This window comes from Tasmannia lanceolata, unplaced genomic scaffold (assembly GCF_043159265.1).
Source record: "Tasmannia lanceolata isolate RefF3 unplaced genomic scaffold, GAP_Taslan_0.1 ptg000023l, whole genome shotgun sequence".
Lineage (NCBI taxonomy): Eukaryota > Viridiplantae > Streptophyta > Magnoliopsida > Canellales > Winteraceae > Tasmannia > Tasmannia lanceolata.
Genome location: NW_027518700.1, coordinates 13,671,048 through 13,687,318, shown reverse-complemented (window position 1 = coordinate 13,687,318; position 16,271 = coordinate 13,671,048). Strand labels below are relative to the sequence as shown.

Below are 16,271 nucleotides of genomic sequence, written 5' to 3'. Positions count from 1 at the left end.
GATACCTGGAATCCGCATCAAGGGCTTTGAAAGGGATGGATTTTCTGAAGGGGTTAGTTGACACTGGATTTCGGAGAGGGTTAGAGGCTTTTGGGGAAGATGAAAAGGCTCTTACAGGTTTGTCAAAATTTTTGTGATTTCTAGTTCCTCTTTTGTAGAGGGTACCTGGATCGGAGATTGGGGATGATGAGAGAAGGGAGAAGGGGATAGGTTGGCAGGAGGCGGGTTGGGTTGCAAGGAGGTATTCCGAGGGCCAGTATTTTTGCAGGGTGGATTCTGCTATGTTTTTGGGCAAGGGATTCATTTCCGATTGGCTTGGTAGGATTTTTTGAGAGTCCATGCCGGAAACCATGGATGGGGCGAGAAGTCCCTCAGACGAAACAATCCGATCAGCCGAAAGGTCAGGGTCCCTGATTCTGTATTTCGTCAAGGAGTCAACATGGTGGGGAAATCTTGCTTCAGGAGATGCTAGGGCAGGCCATATTCGCTCATCTTCCTCTCCAGATCCGGATATTCCTGGGTCAGGTGGCCTAGGTTCACTTGTGAACAGAGACGAGATTTCCCGATTCATGCCTTTTTCACCAGATGGAAGAGCGGAATCGCTAATGAACAGGGTTTTTTTTTTGCGAAAGAGTCCTAAATCTTACCGGAAACATGTCAGAGGAGGTTTTTAACAATGGAGAGAATGAGAACAAGAGAGAGTGAGAGAGATGAAATTTATACCCTTATTTCTTCTGCAAAGCTTCTTCATTGACTATCATAGACTGATCTTCCAAGGTTTTTAACAGGGTTGTGGCGCTGTTGACAGATGGAAAATGGAGAAATGGGGAAGAGAAGAGGTCCACTGAGAAATTGGTGAGGGTGGGTTGCTCGGATGAGGTGGAGATCTTATGGTAGTTGGGCAGAAATGGAGGTGAGTGGTGATGGTGGAATGGGTTAAGAGTGGACAGCACGCGAGAAAGATCGCCAGAGAAGACAATGGAACTTCTTCTCCCTCCTTCCCTGACAGGAAAAGCTTACACAGATTTTCCACTCTCTGTAGCTTGCATTCTAATTAGGATAGAACTACGTACTACTGTTGTCGATGAAATTAAGTAGTAGAAAATTCTCGGACTCTTGCAACCTTGCTTACATAGGCATGGATTGTAGAAAAAAAAATTATGATAATATCTCTTCAAATTCCTTTTCAAAAAATAATATCTCTTGAAATTAACTATAAGGGATTTTGCTAGGCAATTCCGCGGAAAGCCATTTCACGGCTGACTTGCACACGAGAGAACAACCACACAGGCTCACTTTTTTACACATTTTGTCTTATTCGCACAGGCTCATTTTTAACATATTTTGTCTTATTCAAATATTTCATCCGTTGTGGCTCTTCTCTCCTCAGCAAGTCATCCGCGAAATGGCTTTCCGTAAAATTTCCAAGAAAAAAATTTCTAGAGAAAAAAATTCTATCAGAAATGATTTTCTTGCAATCCAAACAGAGCCTATGGAGAAAACTAGGGGTGTAAATGGATATTCGGAAATTCAATTACCGTCCGCATCCGAATCCGTTTAAAGCGAATATTATCCGAATCCGTTTCAAGTGGATATTATCCGAATCCGTTTATGAGATATCTGGCTCTTAGCAGATGCGAATCTGGTAAATGGTAGATCTGATCCGTTTAACATCCGAATTCGAGAAGTAAATCCTTTTTATTTATTATTAATAATATCATTAATATTTATTTTTAGTAATGACGCACTATCTTTTGTTTCTATAAGAAAAGTGAATATTCTTTTTAGAAAAATAAAAATAAAAACAAAAATAGCCCAAACCCATTCCATCATATACAAAAAAAAAAGAGGAAAAACCCAAAGACCACTCCCAACACTATCATCCATCCCCATCGCCTCATTCTCTCTCTCTGCCTTTGTTTTAAAAGGAAGAAGAGGATCTCATATATTTTAGGGTTTGAGAGTTAATTTTGTGAAGAGAATGTAGAGGTCTAGTTTTAGGGTTTGAAAAATTCATTCGAGTAAGTAGGAGAAAAAAGATAAAGTGCTGCAATAAAATGTTCGAATTTACCGGATAAACAGATACTGATAATATCCGAATTCGAACAATATCCGACGGATACGAATTCAGTAATAGATATAAAATATCCGTCGAATCCGAATCCGAATCCGAATTCGGATAGTGTATACTGTAATCGAATTCAGATATAGCCATATCCGCTCTGAATTCGATCCGTTTACACTCCTAGAGAAAACAAAATGATGGCTTGCACACGAGAGAACAGCCACACAGGCTCACTTTTTTACACATTTTGCCTCATTCACGTAGTCTCATTTTACATATTTTGTCTTATTTATTTATTTCATTCCATGTGGCTGTTCTCTCCCCACTACTCGTCGTATTTGGTTTGGTATTGCTACCGCACATGATTTCGAGAGTCATGATGATATTTCGCAAGTCATCCGCGAAATGGCTTTCCGTAAAATTGCCTAGGTAGGGAAAAAATTTCTAGAGAAAAAAATTCTATCAGAAATGTTTTTCTTCCAATCCAAACAGAGCCTATGGGGAAAACAAAATCATGCCTTGGGCCCCACCACTCCATGTGAACTGCTGCACTCAATTGGCGGGAGAAGATGAGAATTGATGCTTTTCTTTTCCACTCAATTGGAGGGAGAAGATGAGAATTGATGCTTTTCTTTTCCACTCAATGGGCTTCTTTTATGAGTTTTGTTTTGTTATATTAACTCATTGAGGAAGCGCAAATTCCAAACTCTTTTGTTGGCGAAACAACTTCATTGTTCTCTGCATCTTTCATTCACAATACAGCCAACTATGGAGGTTGAAGCTGCAGCTGTTGGCAGTGTCATGAATCTAATTCCGAGGTTGTTGACTTTTCTTGATAAACAAGTCCGTTATGTCAAGGACCTCCCCGATCATGTTTCCAATCTCAAGAGAGGAATGAAAGAATTACAGAGCAAGTGTCATGACATCCAAGCACGCATACAAGAAGCTAAAAGACAATTGCAGATACCGACGAATGAAGTAGAGAATTGGGTCACAGAGGTGGCCAAAATCGAAAAGGAAGTCAATTCCATAAAGTCAGATTTCGACAAGATGAGGTTGTGCTTCAACTTGAAGGCTCGCTACAAATTGGGTAAGAAGGCTATTAGAAATGCCAAAATTGTTGTAGACCTCATAGGCAAAGGCGATTTCGATGTGGTTGCTGTGTGCCCTTCACCCCCGAGGGGGGTGGAAATGCCCACAACAACGACAACTACAACATATGGTCAGAAGTCATATGCAGAAACCTTATGGAGTTGCTTACATGATGAGAAATACGCAATGGTTTGTGTGCACGGCATGGGGGGAGTTGGGAAAACAACTCTAATGAGAACCATCAACAATCGGCTCGTTGGAACCCGATGCTTTGATGTGGTGATTTATGTAACTGTGTCCAAGGATCTGAATATAAAAAGGATCCAACTAGCCATTGGAAGCAAATTGGGTTTGCCTTCTTTAGCTGATGATGAAGATCAAGAGTCTAGAGGAAGGAAAATCTTTGAAAGTTTGAAGAACTTGCGGTATGTGATGATGTTGGACGATCTTTGGGAAGAAATTAGCTTGGATGATGTCGGAATTCCAAAGCCAAATACGGAAAATAAATGCAAAATCGTGCTGAGTACTCGTTTCCTTCGAGTGTCTAGATCCATGGACGCCGATAAGTGGTTAAAAGTTAAACCATTAGGGGGCAAGGAAGCTTGGAATTTGTTCCATGAGAAAGCAGGGGAGGTAGTGCTTTTGCCAGACATCAAAGCCTTAGCGGTTGAGGTTGTGAAAGAGTGTGGTGGTTTACCTCTAGCAATTATCACTGTGGGGAGAGCTATGAGAGGAAAGGGAAGGAAACAGGTGTGGCAGCATGCACTATGGGCATTGAAGGAATCGGTGGTCCCAGAAATTGAAGGTATGGAGCCTATAGTTTTTCGGTCTTTAAAACTCAGTTATGACTACTTAGAGGATGACATCAAACGATGCTTCTTGTATTGTGCACTGTATCCAGACGATTATAAAATAGAAGTAAGTGATCTGGTCCGATATTGGACAATGGAAGGATTTGCTAAAAATGTTGATAACTTGGAAAATGCATCAAATAAAGCATACAAGATCATTGAAATATTAAAGGACGCATGTCTCTTGGAGTAGTGTCGCTCGGAGGAGTCACCCTTGAAGGAGTCTCTCTTGGAGGAGTCGAATTCATATTTTGTCAAGATGCACGACTTGATCCGTGACTTGGCAATATGGATCACATCATCATTATCGGTAGAACAAGGCCAAAAATTCCTAGTAAAAGCTGGGATGGGAATAAAGGAGGCACCCCAGGAAAATATGTGGGAAGGGGTTGAGAGGGTTTCATTGATGGTAAACGATATAAAAAGACTTCCTACTAGGCCAAATTGCCCTACTTTGGTGTCCTTATTCCTTCAAAAAAACCATGTCTTAGGGACCATTCCTAGTAGCTTCTTTGAACTTATGCCAAGGCTTGGGGTTCTTGATCTTAGTGACACCAATATTGAATCGCTTCCAATATACTCTTATTCATTGGTGAATCTACGTGTACTCATTTTAAGCAGGTGTCACAGTTTGATAAAGGTACCACCATTGAAACATCTAACAAACCTACAATTTCTAGATCTCAGAGAATGTAGTCGCATTGGAGAACTACCTCAAAGCATTGGAGAATTGGTTAATCTTAAGAGTTTGGATTTATCATATTTGCCTAATGTGACAACAATTCCACCTAGTACGATATGTTGTTTATCTAGTCTACAGCAGCTAATCACGATTGGGACACCAATAGAATGGGCAAAGGATGAGAATGAAGGCACTAGTTGTAGCTTAGCGGAGCTAGCAACGTTAACACACTTGGACTTACTTGATATCACAGTAAAGGATTTTGATTGTCTTGCCCAAGATTCTTTCCAACTGCCGACTTTGAGTAAATTCCATCTTGAATTTGGCAAAACCGGTGCATATAAATTTACCCTGCCTACCCTGCATATTAATAAAAAATTGTGCGTATATGATTGTGAGTCTTTCCCTCTTTGCTTTAAGATAATACAAGGGTGTGCAGAAGGCTTAGGTATTTATAGTTGTGAAGGTCTAACACAAGGAATTTCTGAAATAGCAGGTGATTCTTTGACCTTAAGAAACCTTGACATTGCCTTTTGTCTTAAAGTGGATTGCATTATAGACAATAGAGAGGTAGGACACAATATTGAGTGGATGAAACTCTCTAATTTACCAAATCTGAAAAAGTTAATTGTGGAAGATGGAAGCCTAAGTCTTCGACAATTGAAAACATTTGATATTGGTTCCTGTGAACGATTGAGTGGTACTCTCTTCTCCTCTAATCTGGTACAACATCTGAATAACTTGGAGTCATTTAGGATAGCGAATTGTGATAAAATTGTGGAGATTATAGAAGAGCCGATTCTCAACGATGCACTCCCAAGTTTACGCAAACTACGTATTCTTGGATTAAAGGGATTAAAAAGCATTTGTAATCCGAAAGTATCTTTCACTTCCTTGCAAGAGATGGAGATAGCTAAATGTCCAAAATTGAAGAAGCTCCCTCGCTGCCCTCGCATTCAAATATTCAAAGCAGAAAAGAAATGGATTGAAGAATTAGATTGAGAAGATGGTGAGAATACGAAGTCCCTCTTTTAAATAGCTTAACGTCCTTCAAGTACATAATACTGGAAAAAAAAGCTTACGAGATCCATTTGGATGGATTAGGGTTTTTTCTTTTCACAACGGTCTAAAAATGCTGAAACTTAAATTGGTTTCTTCTACCAGGAATTTTTGTTATCCGAGAGGAAATATTATGCAAAATGGAGTTTCGGGAGGTCCTATCCATGGATGATTGTAGAAAGTCTGGTTGATGCAATATTTCAGGTACAACACTGTTTTTCATTAATGATACGTAAGATGTGTTTTGGTCTAACATGATGTATTCCACCAGGAATTTTTATCATTTGAGCAGGGATACTCAGTATGCAAATTGGAGTTTCAGGAGGAATTATCCATGGATGATTCTTGAAAGTCCGGTTGATGCAATATTTCAGGTAAAACACGGTAATACTTTAGAACTTCTTTGTTAGTGAATGTGCTTTTCATATAATAAATTACATAATTTAAATTGGTTTACATTAATTTCATATGTTGTGAGACTATTCTTATTTTCTCTTCTGATGAGCTGTTGTTGACACACAAAAACAGAAACAAAAAAAAAAAAAAACCAGTTACTGCCCAATTAACAATATTGATTGTGTTCATCTATACCCAAATATATAGGGTCTAAATCCATTTCGAATAGGAAGAGGTACATGAGAATCTAGGATGGAAGATTGTTTCTCAAACTCTCACTCTGAAGGTGATTTGATCCTAACTCTCACCTTTGAGAGAATATATGATTCACCCAGACTCAAAATGATAATTTGGACAACCTCTTTTGGGTGCCAAGTCACTTCCCCAAGCTTGAAGATTAAAAACATTTTGTGCATGGTTTTATAATGTATACCGTATTAGCTTGTTGTAAATATTGCTTATGAGGTTTGCAATCTAGTCATTCTTTCCATGTTAATATTAACCTTATCCTGAGAGTTCAATTGGATCATATAGGTATTAAATGTTGAAACAAAAGCACAATGCTCTGAACTTTGAGCAGAAAATAAATTTTCTAGGCTGATAATATGTGAACTGGTAACTAGATATGTGAACTGGAAGACTATTCAATCTCAATAAACAATTGGAAATTTCTTTGTTCATGCATACCATGGCTGTCAATGATGTTCTTCGTAGCCAAGTTCCACGCACTTGGAATAATAAATTAGAAGGTAACTTAATATGTTTTGAAGTAGGGTCTAGATAACCTGATGCAGGATCTCACAAAGAAAAGCTTTGATACCAAATTGATGTACGCACCGTGAAGAAAAAGAGAAGAAAGGGAAGAGAAATAGACGAAAGGGGAGAGAATTAGAAGAATATGGAAAGAAGAGACGAAAATAACCTGAAGAAGAGACGAATTTAGGGAGAAGTAGAAGAAGAAGAAGAGAAGAATAGACGAATTTAGGAAGATGAGAAGAAATTAGAAGAGGGAAGAAGAAAATCAGAATTAGAGAGAGAAGAATCTTTATTCAATATCAATCAAAGTTCATAATCTCTACTACATAAGGCATATATATAGGCAATTAGAACTCCTTAAAATAAGGAAACTGCCTAATTTAAGAATCCCTAAAAAGTAAATATTGAAATAAAATTCCTAGAAACTAAAATAATATGAAAAATAAATTCCTAAACTAAATAACATGGAAATATAAATCCTAATGGGGAAATATGCCACTTATTGGCTATTATCTGCATCATTCTCCCCCGGTTGAAAAGAACTCGCCCTCGAGTTCTAGTCTGCCTGGGTCAAATATGAAAATAATCCAATGAAGCAGAATGAGGGGCGCAATCCGTCTGAAGCAATCCTGATGGCTAATGCTCGAGACAGCAATGAAAGCGATCTGAAAGGCTGGCGGCGGAATATGGAAGAAAGCATCCATACAAAATCATCAAAATACACGCCTTTCGTCAGAATCGGGGAAGCTGGGAAGATGGCAATGTACTCGTCCTGGATCGGCGTGATCAGCAAAACAGCTATGGGTGGTACCAATCGGGGAACATCCTCCACATAATCAACATCAACTGGTAACTCAGTAGGCACAGGAGAATTTACATGGAAGTCATCCGCTATTATCTCATCAGGCTCAGTAGAATCAATGATAAAATCAGAATCTAGGACTGAAGCTTGGGCAGTGATGTCAGGCTGATGGACCTCATGATCAATCTACGGAACAAGTTCATCTGTGTCGGCACAAGTCTCGGCAATCTGATCAATCGGCGTAAATATAGGGCAATCCTCTGTAATATGCTCACGATCATCTGTCTCAGGTAATGGATCAACAGTCATGCCACTCGGGTCTGACTCAGGACGATGCTCGATCAACTCTGTCAAGGAAAAATCCTCACATGGATTTACTACAATATCTGCCTTAGAAGTGTGAAGCTGTCTCTGCTCATGTATACAACGCACCGAATTTTCAGCTATAATTTTAGCTTCGCATATATAATGACGGTCTTCTTTTAGTCGTTCAAGGAGGGCTTCGACTTTACTTTCAACACTACACAACACTCTATATTCTCGCTCACGATTCAATCTCTGTTGATTCAAATAGTCGAGCGCATAAATATTCATAAATGCATCACGAACATCCTCCCAACGACAGATTGGCTGCTCACGTCTTCTACGACGGTTCGTTTCAATGTGGCTCCATGAGCATCGGGCTTGTCGTCGCACAATTTTTTTAGCCCAGTAGATAGTCTGGCGGTGATCATGGCCATTGTACTCATGATATGCGTCTAGAGCATCAATCCAACGTAAACATGTATCCTCATAATAGCGAAAGTGAGTGCGGCCATTCCAATAGCTTTCGTCGTACCCATCAAAATATGGAACATAGGGCGGAGCCATTGGAATCGGCATCGAAAACTGAAATCAACCGTCTGATTTGTTTGTCATGTCGAAAGGAACACAACACCTGTCTCGGATCTCAAATCGGATGAGTGAAAGTTGATGATCAGAAGAATGGGTGCGATCAACGGCTGAGATGGGTCCTGAAACTGTGTGGAAGACTACTGTCCTCTGCTGAAAATAGGCTGAATGCGCTCTAAAAGTTGTCACGAACAACTTTCGTGTTGAGGTCGAGGGCCAATTTTGAGTGAAAATAGCTCGGGCGAGGAGAGATAAAATGTGATGGAGAGAGGAGAGAGAAAGTGTAGAGAGAGAATGAGAAGAGAAAAAGAAAAAGAAAATTCAATTTTCGCCCTGCAACAGATTGTTTGAATCTTACAGTAACAATTGATAAAAGGGGGTGTCCTACAGGAAAATGGGGGTTGAAATATGCTTTGTCGGTTAATTAATAAGGGGGTGCCAGAGGAAAAAAAAAAAAAGGTCTTTAGATGTATGTATATATTAAAAGCAAGTGGGGTGCACAAGGGAGGCAAAGGAGTAGGGGTGGCCAACCGGTTCGGTTCTCGGTCCTTCGTTACTTTTTTTTCTGTTCTCGGTTCCCGGTTCCATGAACCGTAAGAACCGAACCGAACAGTAGTACATAGTAGGACCGAACCGAACATAATCAGTTCGGTCCGGTCCGATTCTCCGGTTCTAATGGCTAATTACTAATTACTAATTATAATTTATAAAAACTTTTAATTAAAGTTATAATATAAGTTACTTTCTTATTATAAAAATAGTATTAACTATTACTTATTAATATTATAAGTAATTTATATTAATAAGTATATGTATAATAGAAATATAAAAATATTATGGGAAAGGTGTGCGTACTCGGTCGAGTAGATAAGCTTATCTACTCGGTCGGGTTAAAAACAGTGGGGGCCCACATTTTTGGGGTGATCCAAACCATTCATTTGAAAGGCCCTTACCTAGATAGGGTGTCCACAAAAAATCAGCCCCATAGGATCATCCTAACCCATGCAACAGTGGAGGGAAAAATGGGGAAAAATGGACAAACACAGCTTGTCCACAAATCTGCCCATTTTCCCCTCCACTGTTGGATGGGTTAGGATGATCCTATGGGGCTGATTTTTTGTGGACGCCCTATCTAGGTAAGAGCCTTTCAAATGAATGGTTTGGATCACCCCAAAAATGTGGGCCCCCACTGTTTTTAACCCGACCGAGTAGATAAGCTTATCTACTCGACCGAGTACGCACACCTTTCCCAAATATTATATATATATATATATATATATATTCAAAAGTTCGGTTCTTCGGTTCCAGAACCGAACCAAGAACATTAGACCCGGAACCGAACCGAATAAGTTCAGTTCTTCATCAGTGGCACCGAACCGGACCCAAAGTATTTTTAAACAGTTCGGTTCCAGTTCGGTTCTTCGGGTCTGGTTCGGTTCTGGCCACCCCTACAAAGGACGTCAAAACTGGTACTTAATTACTAAAAGGAGGGTGTTCAACGCAAAAGCGTGGGGTCAAATAAGAAATTACCCTTTTTCTTTATTTGTAACCTTATGTGTCACCGACATATGGCAAGTCACGTGATCCACTATCAATCGAAAGGGACAGAAGGGGGTGGTAATTGTAGAAACCAGGGGGGGTGATATTGAAAGATATAAATTACTTTAGGGTGTGTTTGGCGTACCGTTTGAAATAGCGTTTAAAACGCCGTTTTGCAAAACGGTGTTTTGGTTCAAAACGGCATTTTGTCAAACGGCGTTTTCATGTTTGGTTCGCCAGATCAAAAAGACATTTTAAATGGCAAACGGAGGTATTGTGTGTTTGGTTGCAAATGCCCCAAAACAGAGTTTTAGTAGTAAAATGACCAAAAAGGGCATTGTTTGGTTGGCCTCAATGTAACTCAACTACTCTCTCATTAGGCCAAATATTAAAAGGTCATTAGGATCTCATTCAAACACTATTAAAATTAAACATCATTGCAGAAAAAAAAAAAAAAAAAAGGCTATACCTTTGGGGTTCTTCTCCTTCTTCTTCTTAACGGCCGGATTTGACGGATGAGTGGAGGCGCTAAGGCAGTGAGGCAGACGAGTGGGTTTGCAACTTTGCAAAGTAGATGAAGAAAGTAAGAAACTAGGGTTTCTTTTAATTCTTTTGTCTTTAAAAAATCAAAATTAAGAGATCATATAATGATATCAGCAGCCCCATTGTTTTGAATTAAATATTAATAATTTAACAAATTTGTGTCCTCAAGAATGATATTAATCCCCCACTTTTTTGGTATTTGACGTAACGCATAAAGTCGCACGCATATATGTAAAAATGGGTTTTGGTGAGGGCAAACACGTAAAAACCCACAGCCCAAAAACCCTGTTCAAAACGGCATTTTGCAAACGGACCTCCCCCCCTCCGTTTGCAAAACGGAGGATTAGGAATTATTAGGATTATGAATGTTAGGATTAGGAATATGGTTTTTTATGGGGAAAAGATTTTCTAATAAAAATATTTATTAAGAAAAAGGCAAATGACGATGAAAAGAAATGCTTAGTGTATATTATGCTACTTATATTAGCATCATCATATTTTTATAAATGCACAAACTCAATTTGTCTTTTTATTGGCCTTAGAGAGCTTTGGGAACTGTAATAACATTTGAGAGTTGTTTAAATCATAAAAGACAAGCTGAGTTAGTGCAATTATTAATTAAAACATGGTAGTGCAAATATCAGTACAAATTATAAAAGACAAGCTGAGTTGGTACAATTATTAAAACATGGTACTTCCAATATCACTACCCTGTATAATAGATAGATAAATAGATAAATGGGGATTTGCTAGGCATTTTGCCGGCTGACTTTTGCATGAGAGAACAGCCACTCATGCTCACTTATGAACAAACTTCGTCGTATTCATTTAGTTCATCCAAGGTGGCTGTTCTATCATGCAATAGTCCGCACCAAATGCCTATGCGAAATTCCTTAACAAATCCCTAGTTAAATAGATTATAGATAGATGTATCTATGGTCGTATGTGAAGTGCTGCACCAAACAAAGGACTCTTGGTTAAAAAAGAAAAGAAAAAAAGAGCTGAAGATTTTCATAAAGGGAATGGTTCACTGCTTCAAGTAAATATCATTTCCCCCCTAAACGGATAAAATCACCATTTAAATGTTTATGTGAGAATGGTTCACTGCTTCAAGTAAATATCATTTCCCTTCTATAAATTGGAAGACAAATAATTATGGTTTGGTGAGATGTCACTTTCTGGATTTTCCCTTTGAAAATAAAATCACAGCTTGGGATTCCTTGTTTGCACTCCATGTGAAGTGTTGCCCAAAAGGAAGAAAATGTGGATCAAAACTTCCAACCAACATCCTGATGCTTTATCTTTTTTATTTTGACTTGTTTTCAGAGTTTTGTTTGAGGAAGGAAAATTAAAGTTCCAAACACGTTTGTTGGAGATCACAGCTTCCTTGATCTCTGAGACTCTGGTAAGCTTCTTTTACGTTCAAAGAGGAGCTGCCCATTTCATCCACACTACCATGGAGGCTGTGGCTCAAGTAGCTGGCGAGACTATTGCACAACAAGTCCGTTCGTTCAGGGACCTCTCGGCCAATGTTGAGAATCTCAAAAGAGAAATGAAAGAATTAAAGAGCAAGTGGCTTGACATCAAAGCACGGATACGGGAAGCTGAAAGACAAGTGTTGAGACCCAAGAATCAAGTATTGAATTGGGTCACAGAGGTGGACAACATAGAAGAGGACATCAATTCCATAAACTCAGAGTTCGACCAGATGTCGCGCTTCAACTTGAAGTCTCGCTACGAATTGGGTAAGAAGGTCATTAGAATGACCGAAATTGTTGTAAACCTCAAAGACAGGGGTGATTTCGATGAGGTTGCTGTGTGCCCTTCACCCCCGAGGGTGTTGGAGATGCCCACTACATCAACACATGGTCAGGAGTCATATGAAGAAACCTTATGGCGTTGCTTACATGATGAGAACTACTCAATGGTTTGTGTGCACGGCATGGGGGGAGTTGGGAAAACAACTCTAATGAAAACCATCAACAATAAACTCGTTGGAACCCGAGACTTTGATGTGGTGATTTGGGTAACTGTGTCCAAGGATCTGAATATAGAAAGGACCCAACTAGCCATTGGAAGCAAATTGGGTTTGCTTTTTGGTGGTGATGAAGATCAAGAGTCGAGAGGAAGGAAAATCTTTGCAAGGTTGAAGAATTCGAGGTATGTGCTGTTGTTGGACGATCTTTGGGAGGAAATTATCTTGGATGATGTCGGAATTCCAAAACCAGATAAAGTAAATAAATGCAAAATCGTGCTGAGCACCCGTTTCCTTCGAGTATCTAATGACATGGACGTTGATATGCAGTTTAAAGTTAAAATACTTGGGGACGAGGAAGCTTGGAATTTGTTCGATGAGAAAACAGGGGAGGTAGTGCATTTGCCGGACATCCAAGCCTTGGCGGTCGAGGTTGTGAAAGAGTGTGGTGGTTTACCTCTAGCAATTATCACTGTAGGGAGAGCTATGCGAGGAAAGGAAAGGAAAAAGGTGTGGCTGGATGCTTTAAGGGCATTGAAGGAATCGGCGGTCCCAGAAATTGACGGTATGGAGCCTAAGGTTTTTCGATCTTTGAAACTCAGTTATGACTGCTTAGAGGAAGATAACATCAAACCCTGCTTCTTGTATTGTGCACTATATCCAGAAGATACTGAGATATATGTACCTGAGCTGGTAGAATATTGGACAATGGAAGGATTTGCAAATAATGTTGATAACTTGGAGGATGCATCAAATAAAGGGCACCGCATCATTGAAAGATTAAAGGACGCTTGTCTCTTGGAGGTGTTGGTTGAAGATTATGTCAAGATGCACGACTTGATCCGTGACTTGGCAATATGGATCACATCATCGTCGATGAAAGAAGGCCCAAAATTCCTGGTAAAAGCTGGGATGGGACTAAAGGAGGCACCCAAGGAAAATATGTGGGAAGGGGTTGAGAGGGTTTCATTGATGAGAAACCAAATAGAAAGGCTTCCAACTAGGCCAAATTGCCCTACTTTGGTGTCCTTATTCCTCCAACAAAACGATGTCTTAAGGACCATCCCAAGTAGCTTCTTTGAACTTATGCCACAGCTTAGGGTTCTTGATCTTAGTTACACCCATATTGAATCACTTCCAATGTCCTTATCGTCATTGGTGAATCTACGTGCACTCATTTTAAGAAATTGTCACAGTTTGATGAAGGTACCACCATTGGGACATCTGAAACACCTACAATTTCTAAATCTCAGAGCATGTGATGGCATTCGAGAACTACCTCAAGGCATTGGAGAATTGGTTAACCTTGAGAGTTTGGATTTATCATATTTGTCTCGTGTGACAACAATTCCATGCACAACGATATGTAGTTTATCTAGTCTAGAGGAGCTAAGCATGATCGGGACACCTATAAAATGGGCAAAGGAAGGAGGGCTAGAAGATGTGAATGAAGGCACTGGTTATAGCGTAGCGGAGCAAGCAACGTTAACACACCTGTACTCACTTGATATCACAGTAACGGATATTGATTGTCTTTCTCAAGATTCTTTCCATCGACGACAACTTTCAAGTCTGAGGAAATTCAATTTTCAATTTGGCAAAATCAAAACACTTCCTTTTCAACCGGATGGCGATAAAAAATTGTGCGTCAATGAATGTGAGTATTTCCCTCCTTGCTGTAAGATCATACAAGAGTACGCAGATAGCATAAGTATTTCTGCATGTAAGGGTCTAAAACGAGGAATTTCTGAAATAGGGGGCCATTCTCTGACCTTAAGAAACCTTAGGATTGCCAATTGTCCTCAAGTGGATTGCATTATAGACAACGGAGACGTAGGACACAATATTGAGTGGATGAGACTCTCTGGGTTATCAAACCTGAAGAAGCTAATCATGGGACATGGAAGCCTAAGTCTCCGACAATTGAAAACCTTGAGTATTGATTCCTGTGAAAAGTTGAGTGGTACTCTTTTCTCCTCTAACGTTGTACATCAACTGGATAAGTTGGAGCATCTTGGCATCCGTGATTGTGATAAAATTGAGGAAATTATAGAAGAGGGGGATAATATGCTAGTTCTCAACAATGCACTCCCAAGTTTATGCAGCCTACGGCTTGAGGGATTAAAGGGATTAAGAAGCATTTGTAGTTCGAGGGTCTCTTTCACTTCCTTGGAACATATGTCGATAAATAGATGTACAAAATTGAAGAAGCTCCCTTCCTGCCCTAGCATTCAAAAATTTAACGCGGAAAGGGAATGGTTTGAAGAATTAAATTGGGAAGATGGCGAGAATACCAAGTCCCTCTTCACCAATGCTTTGGAAGACTCTAGATGGACGGTGGACCTTATCCCTTGATTGACTTTAGAAAGGTGCATAGCTCTTTCATTTTGTATGTTCCATTTTCTTTTTTCTGTTCTTTTTTGAATGGCTCCTTTTGAAGGGAATGGGAGAAAATAAATTTAATTGGGTATTTTTCCATGAGACAAAAACAGTGAGACGTGTTTTGTAATGCCCGGCCCATTGTGAATTTTTTTTAAATAGGTGTCCTTATCAAATTGAACTTATGGCTACTTTTTTTTCTAATGAGTGTCATTATCAAAATTTATCTTATAACTAACTGCTTGGAATGGGTGTCGTTACCAACATTAGACTCACGATTGATTGCTCGGAATGGGTGTCATTACCAAAGTCGAGTTTAGGATTAATTGCTTGGAATGGTTGCCTTTGCCAAAACCCATGCTTTTAGAATAGGGCAGTTTCAAAAGTGTTATTTTCTGAGTTGGGTGCCATTATCAAAATCCTATATATATGATGTTTTGTTATTAATAACTAAGTCTTCTAAGCAAAGGTCCTAAATAATAAAGTATTAATGAGATTTATGCTCTTTAGGGATTTCAATTTAGGTAACTAGTATTGCATTAGAAGTGTTTTAATTTTAAAAGGCCATGATAGCTCTTGGATTAGTAAGGCACTGTAGGTTTCTAATACGAAATTCCTAAATGGTAGTGTAAAGAGAGATATTTCCCTATTAATCTTATTTAAAGGGGGAAAGTAGGAGAGATGGGCATAATTCGTTAGTGTCTCTTTTTTTGAATTTTTGGATTAGCATGATCTGTTGCCATAAGGATGACCCAATCAATTGCTTACCTAAATAAAGTATGGTGGGAGAATTTCTACATAGTTTCCACAATTTTTTTCTTCTATCAGCTGACATCTATTAGCTCTTTTATTTTGTTTAATTCCATTAGAATAGCTTACTAATTTCTATATATGTGTTTTTTTCTTGAATATGGCTTGCAGGGTGAAGTGAAATATAGAGGAGCCTTTCTTAGCTGGTTTTTATTTAGGTGAGAATAAGAAGGGAATTACCAATCAAAAAAAGAGATGGGAATTAGATGATGTGGGTGCTCTTGTTTGAAGGGAATTAGCTTGTTTTTATTTAGATGATGTGGGTGCTCTTGTTTCTATATAATTCGTTAGTGTCTCTTTTTAAGGATATGTTTATCATTTTTCAAATGAGGAATACTAAACTGAAGCGCGCCTTTTACATTTAGCACTGAAAAATGTAAAAGTAAATGCTCTTTGGTGATTTTTGCTAGGGTACCCTCCCCTTATCAAAT

The 16,271-nt window shown here is 39.1% G+C and overlaps 1 protein-coding gene across 1 annotated transcript; it reads left to right on the top strand.

The window, feature by feature from the left end:
- The first annotated feature begins 654 nt into the window (after positions 1–654).
- Positions 655–15,006, top strand: LOC143855827 (uncharacterized). Its single transcript, XM_077365884.1, has 6 exons — positions 655–701; positions 789–855; positions 2,828–4,075; positions 4,202–5,691; positions 6,042–6,123; positions 11,992–15,006. The coding sequence occupies exons 1-6, from the start codon at positions 655–657 to the stop codon at positions 15,004–15,006; spliced, it is 5,949 nt and encodes a 1,982-aa protein (XP_077221999.1).
- Positions 15,007–16,271: the final 1,265 nt, after the last annotated feature.

Coding starts and splice junctions, on each gene's coding strand:
- LOC143855827 (XM_077365884.1), top strand. CDS start 655: ATGTCAGAGGAGGTTTTTAACAATGGAGAGAATGAGAACAAGAGAGA. Junction 702..788: donor GAGAATGAGAACAAGAGAGA/GTGAGAGAGATG, acceptor GGTTTTTAACAG/GGTTGTGGCGCTGTTGACAG. Junction 856..2,827: donor AGAGGTCCACTGAGAAATTG/GTGAGGGTGGGT, acceptor TTCACAATACAG/CCAACTATGGAGGTTGAAGC.